The sequence below is a fragment of the Anguilla anguilla genome, chromosome 12, assembly GCF_013347855.1.
Source record: "Anguilla anguilla isolate fAngAng1 chromosome 12, fAngAng1.pri, whole genome shotgun sequence".
Classification (NCBI taxonomy): Eukaryota; Metazoa; Chordata; class Actinopteri; order Anguilliformes; family Anguillidae; genus Anguilla; species Anguilla anguilla.
This window is the reverse complement of record NC_049212.1, coordinates 41007684-41020557: the sequence shown is the minus strand read 5'-3', so window position 1 is coordinate 41020557 and position 12874 is coordinate 41007684. Positions and strand designations below refer to the sequence as shown.

Sequence of the window (12874 nt, the reverse complement as noted above, 5' to 3'; positions counted from 1 at the left end):
CAAGTAAAGTTTTATTTAAAACATCCTACAACCTGATTGATTTTACAGAGTATCAGGTGGTGTTACATTATAAGGCAATGGTTGCAGGGCTCGACAATAAGGAGTGCCACTATGTGATTGGTTAAGACCAGCTTATTGATCTGTCCCTTGCCCAATTGGGCCAATACCCAAATAAGTCCTATCCCTGTAAAATAGAAAGATATTTTTGATCATTTGATTAAAATGTGATCATTTCTGTACCAATGCTTGCTTATCTATAAAGAATGTTATAGCTCATTTAGGCATTTGGCTTAAAAATGTGTAAAAGTAGTAGGCATGAGGCTACTTCATCCTCACCTGTCGTGGATTTAACTTATTTTTAGTGGTGAAGAGTTTTAAAATCTGAGCTCTTATGGCTGTAATGCTAACTCCATAAATGACAGGATTAAACAATGGGGGAATGATCAGGAAGTAAAGGAATAAGAATATGCGAGCTTTATATGGTACTTGACCTGTGTTGAAATGACTTAATGTCAGATAATTTGAAATAATTTCAAAAAAACATCCTACTGAATAATTAATCACAGACAGTAAGTGTGGGGTGCATGTTTGCATAGCTTTGGTCTGAGATTCCTTAGAAGCAAACAGGCAGATTCTGAGGATTTGTGCATAGGAAAATAATATCATGAGCAGCTGTGGAACAATTAAAAAAATAGTTACAACAAAGCCAACATTGGTCTGAGTAGAGATTTCAAGACAGGACAGTTTGAGTAATTCAAAGCTAATACAATACACCCTTTCTATGATCCTGTCACAAAAAGTACACTGTGATACAAGGTTCAGCTTTACTAACTATATTTAAATAACAGAAAGAGAATATATTTTTTTAATCATCACCATTAGTGGGTTTCACTTTTTTTACTACTAAGAAATTTGATAATCTGAACTTTAATTGCTTGAATGCTAATTCCATAAACAAGAGGATTAAACAATGGGGGAACTATGCTCGTGTGTAGGGAAAGGAATATGCGAGCTTGAAGAGGTATATGACTCATGTTGAAACGACCCTGAACGACCTCATATAAGCATCCCACAGAAAGATTAATCACAGACAGTAAGTGTGGGGTGCATGTTTGAATACCTTTGGCTTGAGATTCCTTAGAAGCAGTCAGGCATACTCTTAGTATACATGCATAGGAAAATAATATCATGACGATCTGAGGACTAGGGCAAACAAGAAGTAATACTGCTCCTAAAAATCGTATGAAGCTTGTCTCACGGCAAGACAGTTTAACTAATTCGAAATTCATACAATACATTTTTTCTATATACCTGTCACAGAATGACAATCGGACAGTTGTTAATATTAAATAAAGGGCAAAGTAAACACAGGGAACAACCCAGGATAATACAATGGCTGCAGTAACCTTTCTAGGGGACATGAGGAGGTGATAGTGTAACGGGTGACAGATAGCAACATAACGGTCATAGCTCATCAGTGCTAAAATAGTAAATTCAACTATACCATACAGGAATATGCAGTATATCTGTAATAGACAAAAGGACAGAGATATTTCATAATTATGAGATAGCAAATGGCTAAGCACAGATGGTAATATAAATGTACTACCACACACCCCATTAACTGATAAGTTACATATAAACAAATACATAGGTCCATGCAGACTTTTCTCAGACAATATTACTACAATAAGGACTAAATTGACCAATAATATCACAATGTACAAAAAAAGGAAACCTGCGAAGTATAAATATCTGTGAGCTTCCAGTTCAGTGTAGGCCGTCAAAATGAATGACGTCACTGCTGATACATTTGCCATGGTCACCTGGATGTAGAGTCAGTGCTGTGGAGAAGAATATGAGGGTTTTGAACTGAGAACTTACATCCTACTGACACTGAATTAAATCAACATATGGTGTTGGAGATGCACTTACACTGACAAGCTTTTCATTTATACACCATTTATATAAGAACATAATTTGGAAACAAGCTTGAAATTGTACTGATAAGAATGAAATTAGCATGCCATCCTTTTAAATTTAGCTTAGGAGGCCATGTAAAGTTACTTTTTCCTTCACAAAATCAGCTTGGTGAGTTCCACCCTGGACAGTTTGCCAGTTCATCGCAGAACACACGCACACACTATTCACTCACAAACACACACTCACACAACTAGAGGCAATTTAGACTCTCCAATTCACCTAAAACTGCATGTCATTTGGGCTGGGGGAGGAAGCTGGGTTACCCAGAGAAGGCCGACATGGGTACGGGGAAAGCACGCAGGCTTCTCACAGGGGGGCCCCGGCTGGGATTCGAACCAAGGACCTTCTTATAACAGTGCTACCTATCGCACCATCAAGCCACCCCCACCAGGGTCATGTCCTCCATATTTTTTATATTTTATACCTATTTGTAAAGCCTCTGTTTCATTTTGTTCTTTAGTGAGAACATCCCTTGCAAATTATTTAGGAAGGACATGAATGATCTTGGGCGGCACGGTGGTGCAGTGGGTAGCACTGTCAAGCAAGCAAGAAGGTTGTGGGTTCGAATTTCGACTTGGGGCCTTTCTGTGCAGAGTTTGTATGTTCTCCCCGTGTCCACGTGGGTTTCCTCCGTGTACTCTGGTTTCCTCCCACAATCCAAAGACATGCAGACATGCAGATAGGCTGATTGGAGACTCTAAATGGTGTGTGTGCCCCTCAATAGATTGGCGACCTGTCCAGGGTGTACTCCTGCCTCTCGCCCAATGCACGCAGTGATAGGCTCCAGCACCCCCCGCAACCCTGCTCAGGATAAGCAGGTATAGATAATGGATGGATGGATGGATGGATGAATGATCTTTATATAGCTGCGTTTCCACCGAAATTACCCGGAACTTTTAGTCCCAGGAACTACTTTTCAAGGAACTAAAAGGTTCCTTTAGCCCATGGTTGTCTGCGTTTCCACCGCGGTCTAAAGTCCCGCGAAGATTAGGCAAATTAGCCCACTGACGTATGAAAAAACGACGTTGTCGTCGGTCCATCTGGCCTATGATTTCTTCTGTAACCCCATACTACCACCGAAGTAGCCTACATTTTTTTCTAATAACCGGGACAGCCCAGAGGAGTTTATTCCACTTATATACAACGGGTTACCAACAATGATTATATATGGTTACTTTTGTATTTTTTTATTTTTTTTATCGATTTAATCACCTGGAATTGAAATATTCTTCTGCAGCCGTTTGGGCATATTTTAAAGTTGCCAAGCAAAACTGTTGTTGGTAGTTGAACTTGGACCGTTGTTATGCAACAAATGGGATATAACATGCCAATAGTCAGATTGTAACTGTTTTATATATCCTCTCAAACACATTCATTATGATTTTATGCGAACATTCGTTTTCATGTCTTGACATCCGAAGCGACAGAATGCATTCACGTTTCCAATATAACTGGCAACAACAGCAGAAAACATGCACACGTTGTAAACATTTTGCTGTTTGATTACTTTCTCATCGTCAATTCCATATCGCAAATTGCAAAATGACAAGAACAGAACGAAAACTCGGACTTGTGTGAAAATTTAAATTAGTAGTGGTACAGCCACCGTTTGCTTTCCTTCGAAGTTACTGCTAGCCGAGCAGCGAAGTGTGCCCTCCAGATGCGAACCATGCACCAAAAATTAGTCCATAGTCTTCCTGGTCTTTTTGTGGAATTGAAGAATGGCAGAGTAAAATTACAGCAGTCTGAAAAAGCTAAAGGTACGATTACTAGAATTAACCTGTCATTTTACCCTGACAAAAAGTGCGGAAGGTGATTTCCAGTTTGCTTTTATTGTATCACCAATGTGAATTACGCAGAACTACCACATACCTCACATAACTGTATCAAACGTTACGTTAAGTCAATTACAACAGGCTAACAAAGAAAATCCAGAAGAAAATATTCAGCAACCGAATTAATCCGTTTGAATGTTTTGGTACGTAATATGCTGTCCCAGCACGAATGCTTTTTATAAAAAAAATTTATAAAACGAATAGGCTATTAAAGCAAGAAAAGAACAGAAGAGCACACGTTATAATTCCAAGACGTTGGCGTTATTATGAAAATAAATTGGTTTGCGGCTGCATATTTTTAAACATGGCGGCTGAAAACAAACACAAAAAAATGCTGCGAGTACTCGACCAATCAGAAATGTTAACGCACTGAGTTCCTCAAAAGGTTCCTAGTTGCGGGGTAAAGTTCCTGCGGTGGAAACGCGGCTTATGTTTTCTTTACACTGTTCATGTAATCAAGGATGCATTTTACAATTTCAGGTGGAAAAAAAGAGCATACAGTACCTTGCTTCATTAAAATGTAGTCATGAAGAAATCAGATATTTCAATTTAACTGTAACAGAAAAATAATTTCTTATATACCATTACATGATTATAATTGATTTTCTTGTTTTAAAACATCTTTTAGAATGAACAAAGCTTGATACAATATCACTGATAAACGTGACTATGAATGGTTTAGAAAAATATGGATAACAAACAGTCCGACAAATATTTAGGTAAATACCTGTTTCTTTTGAATGGGTTTTTTGCCTTCAGAGAAAAGACTTGGGTCTGTCCAGTTGTGTAGTCGTACACCACATCTGGATGACTGAAAGTGATATTTCTCCCTTTGAGTCTTTTATAACAACACAACCATGTAAAAAAATAGACACCAACGTGTGACGTTACAGCTCTGACCAATCAATACCTGTGAGGTATCCAACATATTCCCATCTCTCATTAAGAGTGGTCTTGTTTTTCAAACTTTCGAGAAATTGTCTAGAGTCCATAAGAGAAGTTTTTTGTGGCGCTAAAAATGTTAACTCATTAAACCTGGATGACGACAATTAGCATCGTAAAACACTCCCTCCATTTTTTATTTTTGTTGTTATGCAGTGGAGACTTGTGTCTGTCAAATATGTCGAATTGACCCACAATAAAACCAAATTTACATTTGAAAACTACGACTACATTTTGGAAAATGTTGGCTGTTCCGTCACCAGCAATACTAGCTGGTGAAAACACACACAAAGCACAGAGCTTGCAGTTCTAATACTTCAGAAACATGTTTCAAAAATAAATGTTATTAGTAGAAGTACCACTTAATGCCATACTTCATTCTAAGGACAACGATAATGGTCTGGAGGTAAAAGTGCACTGGGGATGTTTATTTCCATGAAAGACGACGTAAAACTGAGGGCAAAGTGAAACTAATGAATTGATGCTATTTTAACGGGTTACATGTTGTTTTTACGGTTTGTGTGATGATGTACAAATGTTACTATGTATACATTCCATTACTATATTGACGATTATAACTATAGGAATATAACCATTGTTTTACAGGCATTACAAAGCCTACAGTTATTCTGAAACTGTGTTTGAAACATTGAAATTCTGTTGGCAGTTTTTCACCTGTTTCAGTAGCTTGAAGACTAATCATTCACATTTGTGGCAAAAATATATAAGTAGTAGTCGTTTTATCTCATAGTTATATATAATATAAATGTATTTTTATTTAATAGTTTGTTGTTGTTAAACGGTTATTTATTGGTTGAATTGGTTCCAGTGTCATCACACTAAAAGAAAACAGTTTTATTTAACCATTTCAGTTCTCAGAGCATATATCTACCAAGCACTCTACTGATATTTCTGTGCACTATAAAGCAATGGTATGTTGTATTGACATGGCTCTATGATGTGGATACTCCATACAACCTTTTTGTGCAATGTAAAATGTATAATGCCTTCGGGAAGTATTCAGACCCCTTCAATTTTCCACACTGTTACGTTACAACCTTATTATAAAATGGATTACATTAATTTTTATTATCATCAATCTACACACTATACTCCACAATGACAAAGCGAAAACAGGTTTAGAAATTTTAGCAAATTTATTAAAAATAAAAACTGAAATATTACATTTACATAAGTATTCAGAACCTTTACTCAGCACTTTGTTGAGGCACCTTTGGCAGCGATTACAGCCTCGAGTCTTCTTGGGTATGACGCTACAAGCTTGGCACACCTGTATTTGGGGTATTTCTCCCATTCTTCTCTACAGATCGTCTCAAGCTCTGTCAGGTTGGGTGGGGAGCATTGCTGCACAGCTATTTTCATGTCTCTCCAGTGATGTTTGTTCGAGTTCAAGTCCAGGGTCTGGCTGGGCCACTCAAGAACATTCACAGACTTGCCCCAAAGCCACTCCTGTGTTGTCTTAGCTGTGTGCTTATGGTCGTTGTCCTGTTGGAAGGTGAAGCTTCGCCCCAGTCTGAGGTCCTGAGCGCTCTGGCGCAGGCTTTCATCAAGGATCTCTCTGTACTCTGCTCCGTTCATCTTTCCCTCGGTCCTGACTAGTCTCCCAGTTCCTGCTGCTGAAAAACATCCCCACAGCCTGATGCTGCCACCACCATGCTTCAGCGTAGGGATGGTGTCACAGCGGTGCCTGGTTTCCTCCAGACGTGACGCTTGCCATTGTGGCCAAAGAGTTCAATCTTAGTTTCATCAGACCAGAGAATGTTGTTTCTCATGGTCTGAGAGTACTTTAAGTGCCTTTTGGCAAACTCCAAGCGGCCTGTCATGTGCCTTTTACTGAGGAGTGGCTTTCATCTGGCCACTCTACCATAAAGGCCTGATTGGTGGAGTGCTGCAGAGATGGTTGTTCTTCTGGAAGATTCTCCCATCTCCACATAGGAACTCTGGAGCTCTGTCAGAGTGGCTATCGGGTTCTTGGTCACCTCCCTGACTAAGGCCCTTCTCCCTCGATTGCTCAGTTTGGCCAGGCACCCAACTATAGGAAGAGTCCTGGCGGTTCAAAACTTCTTCCATTGAAGAATGATGGAGGCAACTCTGTGCTTCGGGACCTTTAATGCTGCAAACAAGCAGCATAATGAAAGTGCCTTTGTATCAAAGCCGATGCTAACATTTGTTGTGTTGCTTTTTCCAAAAATAAAGCTTTAGAGCAAGAGTCTTCTGATTTATTTTAGTAATGGCTTTTAAAGCCATACTTTCGCCAGAAAGACAATTGTCTCAGACACATCCCATATAATTAACAGATGGTTCAGCAATAATCTGGGAGTTCCCAGCTTTGACATTGAATCCTGGTGATTTCCCAAGCTTAAAGTTGGAACCAAATATTATGATTTCAGTTTTTTGAGATGCAGTGAGAGTTGATTATCGGAAAGCCGTCTACCCAGATTTTGTATTTCCACTTTTTTTTCTCAGTAATTTTTCAACAGCTGTTTTGTCTTCATGGTATACTAGGAGGTACAAGCCATTAGCTCATGGGAAAAGGTGATAAGAACATGCTGCCTTTAAGTAATTAATGTAAAATGACATGCGCAAATCCGCAATAGCTGCGACCGCACACGCGCATACATCCATGTGTGCGTGCATCCACGCACACATCCTCACACAAACACGTGACCTCTTCTTTGGCTCATGACCAACCTTTCCACAAAATCTTGTGCAAATCTGTGAATCCATTCGGGAGTTATGCGCCTTTTTGTGATAGGCTATGCCCATCGCCACGCCCCCTCTCAAACCCTCACACAAACGTGTGACCTCTTCTTTGGCTCATGACCAACTTTTCCACAAAATCTTGTGCAAGTGTGTGAATCCATTCGGGAGTTATACGCCTTTTTGTGATAGTCCACGCCCATCGCCATTCCCCCTCTTGGTCAATCGGCATTGAAAGTTACTCAGCTCTGCCTGCCCATGCCAAATTTCAGACACCTGGGGTGAAAACTGTGGCAGCTACGGGGTGGGACACTTTTTGTGGACCGACCGACCGACCGACCGACAGACAGCGCTATAGAGCTGCAGTCGCAGCTAAAAAGAAGAGCACACGTGGACCCAAGACAGAGTGGACCCAAGACAGTTCCCTGTGGTACCCCGCACCCTATGGGTCTTGGTCTTGGAGTCCCAAGAACATCCACTGCCTGTGTCTGATTTGACAAATATGAATAAACCCATCTTAAAACTTATCTACTAAAACCGCTAGCCTGGAATTTATCAATTAATATCCCATGGTCAACTGTATCAAATGCTTTTTTGTTAGGCCAGTATGGCTAAACTGCAGAACTTCCTTCCATCAACCTCTTTTCTGTTTATAAAGATCAGTTAAATACAGAAGACATGCATCAGTGGAGTGATATTTTCTGAAAACCTGATTGCAAATCACACGAAATGGTATTACTTAAAATGTATTCATTAATTTGATTAAGTATGATTTTTTCAATTAAGAATGTACATCAGATTAAAATCACATATAGCCAGATATAGTTTATTTCCTTTTTGTGCAGTGGGATTACTCTTGAGTGTTTAAATTCATCTGGGACCTTTCCAACCTGTATGTATGTATGTATATATATATTAATTACATGTGTAACATTAGGAGTAATAATATTTCCTGCATCTATTAAAACCCTAGTTGGTACATTATATAATCCCATTTCTTTAAATGTATTCAATTCTTTAAGTCATTTACAGCCTGTCACATCTGAAACTGTCGAGATACAAATTTTTGTGCACAATCATTCTTAACATACATTTTACCATATAGACCAGTTCTGGGAGTCTATCCACCAATTTACAAGCTACAGTTATAAACTATGAATTAGAGTTGAACTCTGAGCTCATCCATTATGAGCTAGGAGACTGAACGGATCCTAGATCAGCCCTCTAGCTGTGAAGCGTTGGATAACTGAGCTCCGTGTTGGGCAAGTCCCCAACTCCATTCTGTAGTGCTGGGGTGGGGAACCTGTGGCCCATGGGCCGTATACGGATGCTGGATGTTTTCTAGATTTGATATAGCCAGTATACGTTTCCTGTTTTCAACACAAAGAAATAGTCGGTTATAACATAACATCCATTTGCAAAACAAAATAAAATTTGCCTTTTCCATTTGCAAAACAAAATAAAATTTGCCTTTGAAGATTAAGAAATACGAAAGACAGTACAATGGCAACAGTTTCATCATCTTATTAAAATGTATCAACGTCACTCGTGCAAGCCATCAAATAGGCATATCTCAAGTGTGCGGATTGGGAAAGAAGCGAAGCGAAGAAAAGTTGATGCTTAAGGTCGTGTTTTTAAAGAGAAATGGACAGAGTACTGCTTTTCTGTGGAAGTGAAAGGCAAGCCTGTTTGCTTAATTTGTGGAGAAGCTCTCGTCGTTCTCAAAAAGAGCAATCTTGAGAGACATTACACCTGCAGACATGCATGATATGCTACTCTTGAAGGAATGGAGCGAAGAAGAAAATCAAGGCGTTGTAGAATATTCTTGATGCACAACAAGCGTCTTTCCTGCGGCTTAAAAAAAGGAACTGGACAGTGTCACAGAGGCAAGTTACGTAGTGAGTGAACTAATCACTAAAAGACTGAGGTCGTATTCCGAAGGCAAATTTGTAAAGGAATGGTTTCTACTGCGCAAATACTTGCTCCAGAAAAACTGAAATTGTTTCAGTACCTTAGCTTGTTTCGCTGGACTCTGATCGTATCAGTGCAATGGAACCAGATATTGAAAAGTATTTTATTGAACTGCAGAACAATTGTCAGCTAAAGGCCAGACACAGCAATGGATCTGCTAGATTCTACAAGCAAAACACAAGCTTTGACAAATTTCCGAGTTTGGGGAGCTTTGAGACTTGGCAGGTAATTTCCTATTCCTTCCACTACTCAGGTTATTGCAATGATGTCTAGTGGCCAGATGGTAGCACTGTAACCCAGGAATTTACATTTTGGCCCATAATTCCTGAAGCGTGTGGTCTAGATTCAAAATTCTATTTAATTTCAGATTGAATTTCGCAAAATTTTCTGCTATTTTAAATTTTTTGCTAAACTGAAATTTTTCAATTAGTCCGCGGCAGTTTGGCCTGTTGTCACCAAATTAGGCTACAAATAATCTCTGGAGTCTGTTCCTCAATAATTCTCAAAAAATGTTTACTTAGCAAAACTATATGGCTTCCACTTGTAAATCAGTTTTCATGGGCATGGCCGTGGATATAAACAAATCTAAGTTAGTATTGTAAATGGTGCAAATGTCCTGCTTCATTTAAGGCATTTATCAAGTCTGTGTGATGCTCCCAACTGAAGTTATAAAGCTTTATATAAGGTACTCCCTAAATGGGCAAGGATTGGGCAGATTTGGCATGATCTGTGCAAAAAGGTTTATGTGCCAGCCATCCACAGCCTTACAATGACCAAGGATTTCTTGGTATTGTTGCAGTTTCCTCACTTGTTGACATTATCTGGAACATTGCGAGGTAATTTTCTGCACACATACTTAACATTTTTGAATTCATTCATTTTATTTATTTGCCACAGATGTAAACAGTAACCTCATAGTACAGTATTGTAAATAGACTTATTTTATAAATTGTGTAGTTATAATACATACACACATTTCGTATTTGAAGACAGAACTGATCCTAGATCAGCTCTCTAGCTGTGAAGCATTGGAGCTCAGTGTCAGGCATGTCGCCAACACCATGCTGTAGGGGCTGGTCCACATGTGGGCAGCAGAGAGAATGAATCGTCCTGACCAGAGAGAGAGTCCTCCAGTAATGGGGCAAGGAAAGGTATTATGGGAGGCTACACTTTAATACTTTACAAACCCAGACAAGACATTTTCAATATTTCAGTGGGTTTTAATTTTACAGGTCCTTTTATATTACTTTGTGATACGTAGGGTTGCCAAATTTATAATTTATCAAAATTGAATATCAAACATGTGCACACAGGCGAGGTTCGGGTTCGCTGACCGGGGGGGCAGTGGGATGCTTGATCATGAAGTGGGCGAGGTGGGGGGGGGGGCTAATTAGGAAAAAAACAGTGGAGATGGAAGAACTTCATTACAAACTCCCTGTCAACTTTTAGTTATTCATACCGGGTGTTTATATTGTCCATTTGGGACCAAAACCCAAACCTGTACAAATAATAAAAAACTAGACATTTGTGCCCAAATCTGGAATCTGGAAACCCCAGTGATACAGGGTTCAGCCTTACGAACCATATTTAAATAACAGAAAGAGAATATATTTTTAAATCATCACCATGAGTGGGTTTCACTTCTTTTTTTACTACTAAGCAATTTGAAAATCTGAACTTTAATGGCTTGAATGCTAATTCCATAAATGACAGGATTTAACAATAGGGGAAATATGCCCATGTGTAGGGATAGGAATATGCGAGCTTGATGCGGTATATGACTCATGTTAAAACGACTCTGGATGACCTCAAATAAGCATCCCACAGAAAAATTAATCACAGCCAGTAAGTGTGGGGTGCATGTTTGAAGAGCTTTGGCTTGAGATTCTTTAGAAGCAGACAGGCAGACTCTGAGTATACATGCATAGGAAAATAATATCATGACGATCTGAGGACTAGGACAAACAATAAATGATACTGGTCCTAAAATTCGCAAAGTTGTTGTATCAAAGCAAGACAGTTTAACTAATTCAAAATACATACAATACATTTTTTCTATATGTCTTTCACAGAATGGCAGTTGGGCAGTTGATAATATGAAAAAAAATGCATAGTAAACACAGGGAACAACCCAGGATAATACAATGGCTGCAGAAACCTTTCTAGGGGACATGAGGAGGTGATAGTGTAATGGGTGACAGATAGCAGCATAACGGTCATAGCTCATCACTGCTAAAATAGTAAATTCAACTAAAGCATATGAGATTATACAGTATATCTGTAGTAGACAGAAGGGCAGAGATATTTCATAATTCTGAGATAACAAATGACTAAGCACAGATGGAAAAAAAACAGTACTACCACACACTCCATTAACTGATAAGCTACATATAAACAAATGCATAGGTTCATGAAGACTTTTCTCAGTACATATGACTACAATAAGAATTAAATTGTCCAATAATATCACAATGTACAAAAGAAGGAAACATATGAAGTATAAATATCTGTGATCTTCCAGTTCAGTGTATGCTGTCAAAATGAAGGATGTCACAGCTGATACATTTTCCATGGTCACCTGGATGTAGAGTAAGTGAGGTGGAGAAGAATGTGAGGATTTGTTTCAAATTGAGGACTTATATCATACTGATTCTGAATTAAATCAACATATGGTGTTGAAGAAGCCCCTACATTGAAGAGCTTTTTAATTTATATGCAGTTTACAAGAGAACATAATTTGGAAACAAGCTTGGCATTGTACTGGTGAGAATGAAATTAGCATGTCATCCTGTTACATTTGGCCAAGGAGGCCATGCAAATTTTATACTTTTTATTTATTTTTACCAATTCTGACTTAAAATTATAATAAATAATTTTATGTATCTTTAATCGTATTACATTATATAAAGATGCGAATAGATCAGTCAGCCCATCTAGGCTCATGACTAGCCTACAGTTTTGAGGGCACCAGCACTGTACACCATCCATCCGTCCATCCGTCATACCTGCTTATTCCTGGTCAGGGTCACGGGGTGCTGGAGCCTATTCCAGCATCCGTTGAACACACCCTGGACAGTTCACCAGGTCATCTCAGAGTGCACACACACACACACACACACACACACACACACACACTTCACTCACAAACACACACACATACAACTAGGGTCAATTTAGACTCTCTAATTCACCTAAGCTGCATGTTATTTGTCCTGGGGGAGGAAGCTGGGGTACCCTGAGAAGGCCGACATGGGTACAGGGAAAGCATGAAGGCTTCATACAGGGGGGCCCCAGCTGGGATTCGAACCAAAGACCTTCCTCCACCCCCACCAAGTTCATCCATCCATTATCTATACCCGCTTATCCTCAGCAGGGTCGCGGGGGGTGCTGGAGCCTATCCCAGCGAGAGGCAGGAATACACC

The 12874-nt window shown here is 39.3% G+C and overlaps 2 protein-coding genes across 2 annotated transcripts; both read right to left on the bottom strand.

The window, feature by feature from the left end:
• LOC118210098 (olfactory receptor 1496-like) lies at nt 1-4619 on the bottom strand. Its single transcript, XM_035385968.1, has 3 exons — nt 4546-4619; nt 4323-4371; nt 1-1844 (listed from the first exon to the last, which is right to left on the bottom strand). Exon 3 carries the CDS (start codon nt 1818-1820, stop codon nt 879-881), a length of 942 nt encoding a protein of 313 aa, XP_035241859.1. The 5' UTR covers nt 1821-1844; nt 4323-4371; nt 4546-4619; the 3' UTR covers nt 1-878.
• A 5622-nt stretch (nt 4620-10241) lies between these two features.
• Nucleotides 10242-12477, bottom strand: LOC118209288 (olfactory receptor 4C6-like). The gene is made up of 2 exons (XM_035384506.1): nt 12458-12477; nt 10242-12030 (listed from the first exon to the last, which is right to left on the bottom strand). The coding sequence occupies exon 2, from the start codon at nt 12022-12024 to the stop codon at nt 11074-11076; it is 951 nt and encodes a 316-aa protein (XP_035240397.1). The 5' UTR covers nt 12025-12030; nt 12458-12477; the 3' UTR covers nt 10242-11073.
• Between the last annotated feature and the right edge of the window lie 397 nt (nt 12478-12874).

Bases quoted from the DNA above. Each gene is read 5' to 3' on its own strand.
- LOC118210098 (XM_035385968.1), bottom strand. From the start codon at position 1,820: ATGGCAAATGTATCAGCAGTGACGTCATTCATTTTGACGGCCTACACT.
- LOC118209288 (XM_035384506.1), bottom strand. From the start codon at position 12,024: ATGGAAAATGTATCAGCTGTGACATCCTTCATTTTGACAGCATACACT.